This window comes from Ochotona princeps, chromosome 21 (assembly GCF_030435755.1).
Source record: "Ochotona princeps isolate mOchPri1 chromosome 21, mOchPri1.hap1, whole genome shotgun sequence".
NCBI classification, from domain to species: Eukaryota; Metazoa; Chordata; class Mammalia; order Lagomorpha; family Ochotonidae; genus Ochotona; species Ochotona princeps.
This window is the reverse complement of record NC_080852.1, coordinates 13,256,371-13,269,125: the sequence shown is the minus strand read 5'-3', so window position 1 is coordinate 13,269,125 and position 12,755 is coordinate 13,256,371. Positions and strand designations below refer to the sequence as shown.

At 44.8% G+C, this 12,755-nt stretch overlaps 1 protein-coding gene across 2 annotated transcripts in view; it reads left to right on the top strand.

The window, feature by feature from the left end:
- Positions 1-5,661: 5,661 nt before the first annotated feature.
- Positions 5,662-12,755, top strand: part of SLC25A26 (solute carrier family 25 member 26) — a 102,415-nt gene continuing 95,321 nt past the window's right edge. For both annotated transcript variants that reach the window (XR_009247315.1, XM_058678396.1), the window contains exons 1-2: positions 5,662-5,813; positions 12,387-12,543. Coding sequence is in view for 1 of the 2 variants with exons in the window: in XM_058678396.1 (XP_058534379.1) it covers positions 5,781-5,813; positions 12,387-12,543 (190 nt within the window). In the remaining variant the exon portion in view is untranslated. The remainder of the gene's footprint in view (positions 5,814-12,386; positions 12,544-12,755) is intronic.

The following is a 12,755-nucleotide window of genomic DNA, read 5'->3' as shown; positions in this document are numbered from 1 at the left end:
CCCATTTGTGAAGGAGGAACACTCGTGACCTACTCACATCTTTTCTTTTTTAGAAATGTATTTATTTAAAACCCAGACTGGGAAGGGAGGGAAAGAGAGAGCTTCCACAAGCTGGTTCACTCCCCAAACGGCCCTGGCAGCTGAGGCTGGACCAGGTGAAGGGTAGGAGCCAGGAACTCCTTCCGGGGTCTCCCCTGTGGAAGGCAGGGGCCCAGTCACTTGGGCCATCTTAGGCCACTTTCCCAGGTGCATTAGTGGGATCATGATTAGAGCAGATGACACTTGAGCATGCACTTTGGTATGATGTAGTGACATCACAAGGGAGGGGATAAACCACTGTGTCACAACTCAAGATCCAAGGACCCTTTGAATATCATCACATTGGTGTATATGTTTCAGCATATGAATTTTGTATCACAAAAACACCTACATTTCAATAAAACTCAGGAAGAAAATTGGTGCTGAGATCTCATCCCAGCTGAAGAGTACGTTCGTGGTTTTTCTTTATCAGGCCCTGAGGGCCTGGCATGATAGCCTAATGGTTAAATCCTTGCCCTGGGTCCGGCAGCGTGGCCTAGCAGCTAAAGTCCTCACCTTGAAAGCTCCGGGATCCCATATGGGCGCCGGTTCTAATCCTGGCAGCTCCACTTCCCATCCAGCTCCCTGATTGTGGCCTGGGAAAGCAGTTGAGGACGGCCCAAAGCCTTGGGACCCTGCACCTGTGTGGGAGACCTGGAGGAAGTTCCTAGTTCCTGGCTTCGGATAGGCGTAGCACCGGCCGTTGCGCTCACTTGGGGAGTGAATCATCGGACGGAAGATCTTCCTCTCTGTCTCTCCTCCTCTCTGTATATCTGACTTTGTAATAAAAATAAATAAATCTTTAAAAAAAAAAAATCCTTGCCTTGCATGTGCCGGGATCCCATATAGGTGCCAGTTCATGTCCTGGCTACCCTACTTCCCATCTAGCTCCCTGTTTGTGGCCTGGGTAAGCATTTAAGAATGGCCCTAAGCTTTGGGACCCTGTGCGCACTTAGGAGACATGGAGGAAGCTCCTGGCTTCGGATCAGCACAGCTCTGGCTGTTGCAGCCACATGGGGCGTGAACCAGCAGATGAAAGATCTTTCTCTGTCTTTCCTTCTCTCTGTAAATTTGCCTTTCAAATAAAAATAAATAAATCTTTTTAAAAAATGAGGTCTGATTGTTTTGTGACAAGCCTTTGAACACTTGCTAAATTTGTAAAATATTATGGAGATTCATGACCTTGTTTTTTTTTCTTTTTTTTTTTTTTTTAAAGATTTATTCAGATATACAGAGAGGAGGAGAGACAGAGAGGAAGATCTTCCGTCCGATGTTTCACTCCCCAAGTGAGCCGCAACGGTGCTGTGCCGATCCGAAGCCGGGAACCAGGAACCTCTTCCAGGTCTCCCACGTGGGTGCAGGGTCCCAATGCATTGGGCCGTCCTCAACTGCTTTCCCAGGCCACAAGCAGGGAGCTGGATGGGAAGTGGAGCTGCCAGGATTAGAACCGGCGCCCATGACCTTGTTTAAAAATAAGCTTGGCTTGCAGTGGTAGGTTTTAGCAAAAGAGACACATTATTATATTATTGTCAAAATGTTACATGTATAATACAAATCAGTGTTTCCCACATTGCCCTTAGTACCTTTCAAAATGAAAGGCTTTAGGACACATCCTCCCTGCAGTGTGGTGATAATGATGATGTACAACAAGAGATCTGAGGACGTTTCCTGCCTGTAGTGTGGTGATACTGATGATGCATGGAGAAAGTCCATTGAAAGGGCATGCCTACGTACTAATCACGCTCCTGACATGCCATGAAAAGGAGGACCCAGGTCACATTTTAATATCTGTACATCCTAAAGGGACTTCATGAGACACCTACAAAAGCTTTACCTCAGTGCAAGAAAAAGGATACACATTTCACTTTGATGCTGAAAGGCACCTGATGAATTGTATTCCCCTTCCGCTTACTGGAAAATCACATCAAGATAATTTCTCTTTACAAAATTCAATGTTAGCATTATAAAGGGGAAAAGGTTTTTCACCTCCATTTTAGACCAAAGGATGCAAGAAATCAAAATTGAATTTTTTTAATGTATGAAGAAAATGAATATTATGTATTCCATAGGTAGAATTCCAAGAAGAAATCAAAATCAAAATCAGAATTCTGGGTAAAATTTTTCTCTAAGGTAAGAGGCTTTTTTTGTTTGTTTGTTTGTTTCTTTTTGTTTTTCCCTAAAACTTGCAAGAATATTTCCCTTGGTGAAATAGTAGTTGTACAAAGTATATGTACCTTCCTAATTTAACATTCTCCTGTAACACTCAGAATCTATAACTTAGAGAAGAAAATACAAAATCGAGTTAATTTTTTCTATATGGCAAGCACTGGGCCACACACTTTCCAGGTATATACATAGTATTCAATCCTTGCCATCCTGAGGTACTCATATTTTAATAAATTTGTTGTGATCTAATGTATATGTAACAGATACATGATGCACCTTTTTTATTCAAGTTAACGGATCTTGGTAGATGTATGCACCCACAGGCAGCCGCCACCGTCATCATGGCACAGATCAGGACTATCATTGCACAATAGTCTTTCGTGGCCCCTCTGTAGTCTGTGCCCCCACTTCAGCTCCTGGAAACCATTTTTGTCACTGTAAGTTAATCTTTTTTGGAGTCTCAGTTAATTGATCACAAAGCAGGTAGCCTTTTGTATGTGATTTTTTTCACTTAGCATAGCCTGTGAGATTAAGTCACTTTGTTGCATGGGTCCATAGTTCATTTGTTTTTATTGCTGAGTGGAATTTCATCGCAAGGAGTCACCATAATATGGTTACCCATTCTCAAGTTGATGGTTATTGAAGTGGTTTGAATTTTTTTCTTTTTGCCTATTATGGATACAACTTTTTTGAACAATAATTTAAAAATGTCTATATGAACATGTTTCCTTTTTCTTGGGTAGATACCTAAAAGGAACACTGGATTTCAAGGTGATCGTAGCGTATTATATGGCCCACAGCAGTGGCTAGCTGCTCCTCATCCTAGTCACCCTTGATCTTTACAATAGGAACCCCTTGGGTGTGCTGTGGTTGTACTCTTGGTGGTTTTCCCTGGTGTGGTGGCACCAGTGCTTTTTGTTTACTTATTTATTTATTTTGCTTATTTTTGTGACTGCTGTACTCACATGAGCTGATACACAGGAGTACTATACACTGAAAAGACTTGGAAGTCCTTTATTTGCCTGAAGTGAAGAGTGGGCTCATGCCCCCAAAACTGTTGGCCCTGAAGCTAAACTTCAGTGGAGTTTATAATGGCAAAAACTACACAATAGGGCCGGGTGGGGGGGGTCGCGGTTTAGAACTACCTTAGGAATGAAAAATTATTAACGTTTGCTAACTTTTCAAGCTTTTATTGCTGAACCATGCTGGAACAGCCTGGTCAGGGGATTGAGGGCTCTTGGCCAGGCTACAGTCTCACAGGTTGCAGGATACCTAGAGGGAGCCCTACTCAACATGGAATCCCTCATGTCAGACCTGTTATTTTAGCGGTGATTTATTTATTTTGAAAGAGTTATAGAAGGAGGGAGAGGCATATACACACAGAGATCTTCCATCTGCTGTTTCCTTCACCAAATGGCTGCAACAGCCAGTGTGGAGCCAGGCCAAATCCAGGTGCACCGTCCAGGTTGTCCACATGGTGGCAGAGGCCAACTACTTGGGCTGTCTTCTCTCTACCTTCTTTTCCCAGGACATGAGCCAGGTTGCTGGATTAGAAGTGGAGTACTGAGACAAGAACTAGAGCCCTTATCCGAGGGTGGTGCGCAGGCAGCGGCTCTCCCTACGCACCCAACTCTGGCCCCACCGTCTGACCCTTGTGGTAGTCATGCCCTTGTGCAGTCGAGCTGTATATCAAATACTGACAACCTGTATAACCAATAGGTTATTGCAGGTGTGACAACTTGGGTGACTTCTAAGGCCAGATCATATGTTGATGACATTATAGTTTCTTTCTTGCTCTCTTCTTGGTCACTCACTCTGGGAAAAAACCAACGGCCATGCCATAAGCACCTCAAGCTCAAGGTCCAGGTGGTAAGGAACTGCGCCCACCTGTCAAAAGGTAGCATGCCTTTGAAGTGAGCCCTCTTGGAATTATATCCCAACACATTTTAGGAGACAGCTCTGACTAACATCTTAGCTGTAGTCTCAGGAGAAACCTTGAGTCTGGATTCCCAACCTACAGAAATGATGTGAGGCAGTACATCTTTGTTACAGCATTAAGCTCATTAATTTTGGGGTGATATGCAGGAAATAGATTTTGGTACTTGGAGATGTGGTGCAGGGTCCCAAAGCCTTGGGCCGTCCTCGACTGCTTTCCCAGGCCACAAGCAGGGAGCTGGATGGGAAGTGGAGCTGCCGGGATTAGAACTGGTGCCCATGTGGGATACCTGCACGTTCAAGGCAAGGACTTTAGCAGCTAGGCCACGCTGCCGGGCCCCTAAAAACAATGTTTAAAGAGTCAAACACTAACAGCAGAGATGGAGGGGGCAAGACTAATCAATATTCTTCAGGGAGAGTAGAAAAGGGCGAAAAGAGCAGAGGGAACAACATGGGTGAAACAAGCAGGCTTGACTAGGTATCTGTGAGTTGTCCTGCCAGAGGGAACAGCGACAGTCAGCTGCAGCTGAGGGGTGCACACCACACTAACAGGATGGACTGGCTTGCACCGGCTGGAGAGGGACATGATATTATCATCACCTCTACAGACTGTTTTCTATAAGGCTAGGAATTAGCCTAAGAACTTGAAGGCTTTATTTCATTTACTCTGTAACAGTGTCACAAGAAGTTACTACCATTGGCCCACTCTAATGTTGGGATTAGAGGGCTCGGTCTTAGAAAATGATGTGCAAACTCACTAGTTAACTCAGAATTGGAATCCTGTGCAATTCGACAGCAATTCTCATTATTTCTAGAGCATTCTATCTAGAGGAGTAAGGATGCTGACAATGGTCTCAAAGAAGGACTGAAGAATGGCTGCTCCCCGCCAAGGCTATTGTGAAGGTTTTTGTGGAACAGTTGAACTCAGTCCTGGCTCTGCTCAGTTCACCGCAGCTCTGTGCTTGCTAGTCCTCGGAGCATCAGAGTCTCCTGTGAAATGAGGAGAATGGGGCTTGCCTTACGGGGTGTGAGATTAAAGAGGAAGTGTAAGGCAACCAGCGGACACCGCGTTTGAAATACCGCCTGCCCTAACACATAGGAAGGTTAGCGAGTGTTCATCTATTCAAGTGTAAAAATCTGTTCCTTTTAAGAAAGCCTAAGGGCTTGATGAGGCTTGCAGGTGTATAATCATCTGATAATGAGTTCATCTAATAGACATTTAGGTAACACCGGGGAAGATACTTTGCAGGAGTCAGGCCAAGCAACAGGCGAAGACCCCACAGTCTCCTTCCGCGACAGCCGCCTTAGAATCACCTTTTCCTCATTGCGAGTCTCCATTTCTCGCGAGAGTCTCCCAGCGGCATCTTAAGGTCGCTGCGGGAAACGGGAGCCGAGCAGGAGCCGCGAGACTCGGCGCGAATACCGCTCTCCAAGCCCCGCCCACCTCCCGGGAGCCGCACGTGCAGTTGTTGTGTCCTGACGTCACGCGATCCCGGAAGTCAGGACGGGCCCCGCTTTCAAGATGGCAGCGCGCAGGGCGTGGGACCGTGACCCGCCTGGGCTCGGTCTCGAGTGGTAGCGTGAGCCGGCTTTGCAGCGCCATGGACCGGCCTGGCTTCACAGCTTCACTGGTGGTGAGGGCAGGGCGGAGGCGAGGGCCGGTAGGGCTGCGGGAGTCCGTGCCGCTGGGGTGGCTCGTGGGGTGTCGTCGGGTCACCCCGGCTCCCAGGTGTGGGGTTCCCAGGTCGCCACCGGGCCTGGCCCTGGGCCGCGTCGACTTCTGCCAAGACAGGAGCTAAGGCGACTCGGGGTACGTGGTTCGTTGTCTTCCGCGTGTTGGTTCACTGAAAGGGCTTTGCAATTGGGGAGTTAAAAAAATACGTGAGCGAATCAAAGGTATAAAGGCGAGGTAGGTATATGTAAGGCAAAAAAAAAAAAAAAAATCCTTACAGCTCCCTGTATGATTACAGTTGTCTTGCTCTAGTCTAATATTTGATTTTTAATCTTAGCCGTTCAGTCATTGAAGGCATAATTGATTAGTTTCTTGGGCTTCAGGCTGAGGCTTTGAAAGCTATTGATGGGCATAAGTAGGCGGCTGTGAATTTGGTCGGCAGGCTTTGAATTTAATTCCTTAGAAAGCTGTGAGAACACGTTTTGACATTAAAAAAAAGAAAGAAAAAGTCCTTTCACCAATACGGGTGTTTCACGGTCGGTTACAGCAAGCCGAGTAGGAGACGCTGCATACAGCAGTGAACAGAAGTGGAAAAGTGGCCTGCTTATGTTTTCTCTGCGGGGTAGTGGGCAGTGGCAGAGCAGTGACTTCAGAAATGCACCTCTCAGGGCAAAGGGAGGTCCAGAGGCCTGTGCTGTTTCAATTTCCACTACTTGGAGTTGCAGGTGTTGGAGATAATACGGTCAGTCACACGAAGTTCAGGTGTTGAGATGGAGTTGTAAAATGATTGTTGGGGTAAAAAAAAAACAGGTGGGCCAGGTTCAGGGGATTATGAGCACGTATGGAAGGGAGAGGTGTCTTAGCCAGACATGTGGATGATGCCTTTAGATCTAGATTTGCTAGGAGTTGTATAAAATAGGTCTTCAGAAATAAATGTTACCACCTGCAAGGAACTATTTTTTGGGGGGAGTGGGGAAGCTGGTAATATAGCAGTTGAGTTGTTGTCAGTAGTCCTGTGCTGGCTGTTGGTGTGTGCAATACCCATTTAATTCTTAAACGATTGGAGCCTTGTTCTGTTTTTTCAAATGAGGAAGCTGGGATAGTGAGCAGCTGCTTTGTCTGAAGTGGCACAAGTGAGACACTCTGTCCTGTGTGAAAGATTTCTTTATTTGGGCTTAGTGCAGTGACTCAAATGGCAAAAACGCAGCCCGACACACTCTGGGATCCCATATGGGCACCTGTTTGCATCCCAGCTGCTCCACTTCCCATCCAGCTCCCTGCTTGTGGCCTGGGCAAGCAGTCAAGGACGGCCCAAAACCTTGGGACCCTATACTGCATGGGAGGCCTGGAGGAAGCTTCTGGCTGCTGGCTTCAAATGGGCTCAGCTCCAGCCATGGCGGCTACTTAGGGAGTGAGGTAGTGAATGGAAGATCCTTCTCTCTGTAAATCTGATCTGCTTTTCCAATAAAATAAACATTAAAAAAAGATTTATTTGTTTTTAAAATGGAGTGATGGAGATATAGTGATGTCTTCTACTTGCTGATTCACTTTGCATATGCTAACAGCACTCACGCTTAACTGCGCTGAAGGTGGGGCCAGGAACTTCATCCTAGTCTCCTATGTGGGTGGTAGGAACCCATATATTTGCACTATCATCTGCTGCCTTCAAGGCACATTAACAGAAAGCTGAATGAGGCTTGGCCCGTTGAGTTGTGGACCCTGGATTTTGTTTTTCAAGAAAAAATCTGAGGACCCTGGGTCATAGTGCAGAGAGTTAAGCTGCCTCTTGCAGCACTGGTATTCCATGTTATGCCACTCCAAGTCCTGCTGCTGAGCTTACCTGCTAATGGCCTGAGAAAGCTGCAGGAGATGGCTCAAGTGCTTGGGCCTGTGAAACCCACCTGAGAGACCCGGATGGGGCTCTGAGTCTCCTCCTGGCTTTGGCCTAGCTCAGCCCTGACCTACAGCATTTGGTGAGTGAACCAGCAAATGGAAGATCTCTCTGTAACTGTCTTTCAAATAAAACAAAATCAATCCTAATTTCCCTCTCCTGGTGCAGCAACCAGGACTGCACCAGGCTGAGACCAAGGTGTTAGACCCAGTCTGGGTCTCCCATATGTGTGTGCCAGGGACTCAGGACTTGTCATCCGCTCTCGTCGGGGTGTGCACCGGCAGAAGGCTGCAGTTGGAAGCAGAACCAGAGCATGAACCCAGCTGCTTCCATTTGAGGTGGTGGTTCCAAACCACATTTTAAAAATTTATTTTTATTGCAAAGTCAGATATATATATAGAGGAGGAGAGACAGTCCATTCATTCACCCCCCAAGTAGCTGCAATGGCTACAGCTGAGCCAATGCGAAGCCAGGAGCCAGGTCCCTCCTCCAGGTCTCCCACGTGGGTGCAGGGTCCCAAGGCTTTGGGCCGTCCTCGACTGCTTTCCCAGGCCACAAGCAGGGAGCTGGATGGGAAGTGGAGCCGCTGGAATATCAACTGGTGCCCATATGGGATCTTGGTGCTTGCAAGGTGAGGGTTTGGCCACTATGCTGTCATGTTGGGCCCAGCAATTATTATTATTTTTTTAATTCTTAAATATGTTGTTTGACCAAACAGAGAAGATATTCTTCAGGTTCTTTATTAGCTATTTTTTTTCCAGCCCCATGAATGACATTGGAGTTATGAAAGCTTGAAATTGACAGAAGCAATTAATAACTTTTGATTCATGCTTTATCAGATAAGTAGATTGAATTGGTAATTTTATTCTCAGAAGAATTGTGGTGGAAGAAAGGTTAAAGAATCAATGCATGCAAAGTAGCCAGCTAGATTAAAGGAGTAATTAACTTATTGATTAAAATTTAGGAGCAGATGATAGCAAGCACTTTTCTGAATCTCCACTTAAGATTAAAGAGAAAACTAGAATGAAGCACAGCTTACTTTAAGAATCCAATTGTATCCAACAGTTCCACCAGGATTTTATTCTCTTTATGCTGTCTGTGCTTTGAGCAGATGAAAAGGCAGGCAAAATACTTGCCTGACGGAATTTTATAAAAATCTTTAGAAAATATGAGAAATGATGAAAAGGTGTTTTGTTTTTGTTTTACTTTCCAACATTACTTGTTTGAACATTTTCCTAAGAGTTGGAAAGGCACCTTTAAATCCAGAAAGAAATCTAATGTTGTCATTAGTGTCACTTTGAATGCTCTACTGGCATTTCAGTGTGTCTTTTGGTGACATCTTTTCAGGATATTCATAGAAAAGACATTCATGGTCTTTCAAATTCTTTTATGCTTTTCAGACTGATCGTTTAGTATTCATAGTTATAGAAATGTACTTTGCTGGTATAAACTACTTCTGGATGATCTGTGCCAGTTAGCTTTAACATAGGCATTTTTGGACTGTTCACTGGAGTAGTTTGTTTTTCTACTTAACCAGTGGAATGATTTTGCAGCGAATGTCAAGTGGAACAGAAGTACCAAAGTTGGTAGCACTCTGAAATTCTGTAGGTTTGGAGGGTGGAAGCAGCTGGTCTGCTTGAACCTTGCTTTCTGCGTGATTCTGTGAATGCATAGTCTTTTTTTTTTTTTTGTAAGATTTTATTATTATTGGAAAGCCGGATATACAGAGAGGAGGAGAGACAGAGAGGAAGATCTTCCATCCGATGATTCACTCCGCAAGTGAGCCGCAACGGGCCGGTGCGCGCCGATTCGATGCCGGGAACCAGGAACCTCTTCCGGGTCTCCCACGCAGGTGCAGGGTCCCAATGCATTGGGCTGTCCTCGACTGCTTTCCCAGGCCACAGGCAGGGAGCTGGATGGGAAGTGGAGCTGCCGGGATTAGAACCGGCTCCCATATGGGATCCTGGGGCTTTCAAGGCGAGGACTTTAGCTGCTAGACCACGCCACTGGGCCCAATGCATAGTCTTTAAAATATTTATTTTCATCTACTTGATGTAGAGCAACAGGGTGTGGGGGGAGGATCTCCCATATGTTAGTTCACTTCCAAATGCCCACAGACCCAGGATGGGTCAGGCTGAAGCCAGGAACATGACTCCGTCTGAGTCTTCCTTGTGGGTGGAAGGAGCCTTCCTCTACTGCCTCCCAGGGTACAGAAGTAGAAAACTAGATCACACAGTCTGTGATGTGAGCATCCTAGGCAGTACTTAACTTCTGGGCCACAACACCTGTCCTGTTAAATATTTTTTAAATAGGTAATAAGTTCAAATGGTAGAATTCCAAAGATAGACAAAGTTAGCAGTTCTGTTAAAAAGTTATGATGTAGAAATCGCAGTGAGAGTTCCTCCTTACACTTGTGTTTGCTTAATATAACCTGGTTTTGATTCAAGTAGTGTCTTCAGATGTTGTCTTTGTTGTTGTTGTTGTTCTTACATTGTCTTCCTTTTAATATATTTTGGAGTTTCTTTTGTCTTTGAGATATGATTTGATTTACAAAATTCTGCATGTTTCATTATAAACATAGTAACTTAGTTTTTATTGTCTCCTTTCAAAAGATTTTATTATTTGAATTGCTGAGCAACAGACAGGAAGAGACAGAACTGAAATCCACTGCTTTACTTCCAAGTGACAGCAATAGCCAGGCTTGGGACAGACTGAGGCTGCGAACCAGGAACACCAATTGGGCTCCGCATGGATGGCAGGGTCCCGTTGTCTGTGTGTCTTCCCAGACACGTTAGCAGGAAGCTGATTCAGATGTAAAGCAGCTGGGTCTTCAACTAGCATTCCAGTATGTGTTGGCAGTATTTGCAGTTGGTGGCTTAACTCTCTTAACATTACAGTGTTTACCCTTTAATCAGTTTTTAAATTTTGCAGTGTGTCCAGTTACCATGACGACATACATGATACTAGTTTGATTTCTGCCTAGGAATGTAGTATTACAGAGAACGAGAGATCACACCAGATACAGTGTAGGAGGTAAGCAGGAGCATGGGGACAGCAGCACCCACGACTCCCTAGGAGCCACAGGCCTGTGAGGTAGAGGTTGGGTTTTTAAGCACCCGGTAGTCATTCAGTAAACTTTAGTGGCACACAGTACCACACGTCCAATTAACTTCACAAGCCCATTCACAGAAGCGGATAGCTGTGGTTAGCTATGCCTGAAACTTAGTGAAGGAACCAAAATGGAGTCATATCTGCCCACTGCAGTGGGTTGCTGTTACCCGGCTGCACCCTATCAAACTATTGCAAGTGGCCGACATGATGATGGTCCTTATCTTGCACCCACTGGCATTCCATGTGGGCGTCTGTTGGTGTTGCAGCTGCTACACTTCCCACCCAGCTCCCTGCTTGTGGCCTGGGAAAGCAGCAGAGGATGGCCCAAAGCCTTGGGACCCTGCACCCGCATGGGAGACCTGGAAGAGGCTCCTGGCTCTTGGACCAGCTCAGCTTTGGCTGTTGTGTTCATTCGAGGAGTGAACCAGTGGAGGAAAGATTCTCTCTCTCTCGTGCGTGTGTGTGTATATATATAAAATCTACCTTTCCAATAAAAATATTTAAAAAAATTATCAGGATTTTCAAACAATAAATAGGGTGTTAAATGAATTCTTTGTGATTCTTGAAGTAACAGATCTAGATTGATGAACTGTTTAAACACTTGCATGTCAAAACATTTTATGTAGATTCACCACTTGTTTTAAAAAATTTATTTGTTTTGCTAGGGGAAGGTTAACAAGATGAACTGGCAAATGAAAAAGTACAGCATAGTGCATGCTGTGTATTATTTTCTTAAATTTATTTTATTTTTATTGGAAAGGCAGATACACAGAGAGGAGGAGAGACAGAGAGGAAAGATCTTCCATCCACTGGTTCACTCCCCAGGTGGACACAATGGCTGGAGCTGCGCTGATCCGAAGTCAGGAACCAGGAGACTCTTCCAGGTCTCCCACGTGGGTGCAGGGTCCCAAGGCTTTGGGCCGTCCTCAACTGCTTTCTCAGGTCACAAGCAGAGAGCTGGATCGGAAGTGGAGCTGCTGGAATTAGAACCCATGTTCATATAGGATCCTGTCGCGTGCAAGGTGAGGTCTTAAGCTGCTAGGCTACCGTACCAGGCCTATATATATGTATATATATATATATATATATATATATATATTTTTTTTTTTTTTAAATATGGATTGGTGGTTTTTGTTTGTTTAGAGTAACTTTGATAGGATTCGTCAGTGAGCCAAGACAGGTGCCCACCTGTTCACAGTGCCTGGGTTGGGTAAGATGCTTCTGCATACTGCCTTTCTCAAGGTTGGTTTGGTTTTGGTTTTTACTTTTGAGCCATGTGAGCTGATTAATGATGACTTTAACTTTTTTTTAATAAGTTCATTTAATTTCTTAAGTAAACATTTATAAAGCAAATTTAAAGTCACACTTTTAATTTGAAAATAGAATATCTCAGATTTAGTTATGCCACAGAAGTTCATGGTTAGAAAGGTGCAAGAAACTTGCTTTGAAGACGGCCGTCTTTGTGTCCCTGCACCTTGATGGGACAGCAACCTTGTCGTATTGTGACTTCTCTTTCTTTACTCTTTTTTAAAGGCTGGTGGAGTAGCAGGTGCCGCTGTTGACTTGATATTATTTCCTCTGGATACCATTAAAACCAGGCTGCAGAGTCCACAGGGATTTAGCAAGGCTGGTGGCTTCCGTGGAATATATGCTGGTGTTCCTTCTGCTGCTGTTGGATCCTTTCCTAATGGTAAAAATTACATCGATATTCTCACTGCTGTAAAGTCAAGATCATGGGATTTATTTTCGAAATAGCAAATGGTCTCAACCCCACTTTAATTCCTTGTGCACTGTAGCTTATCTTTCAAATGTATTTTCTGTTCAACCCATTATTTTAAAATCACTTTGTTCTATAGATTCCACTCTAGTATGATTATAATAGATGAGAGTATTTATTAATTT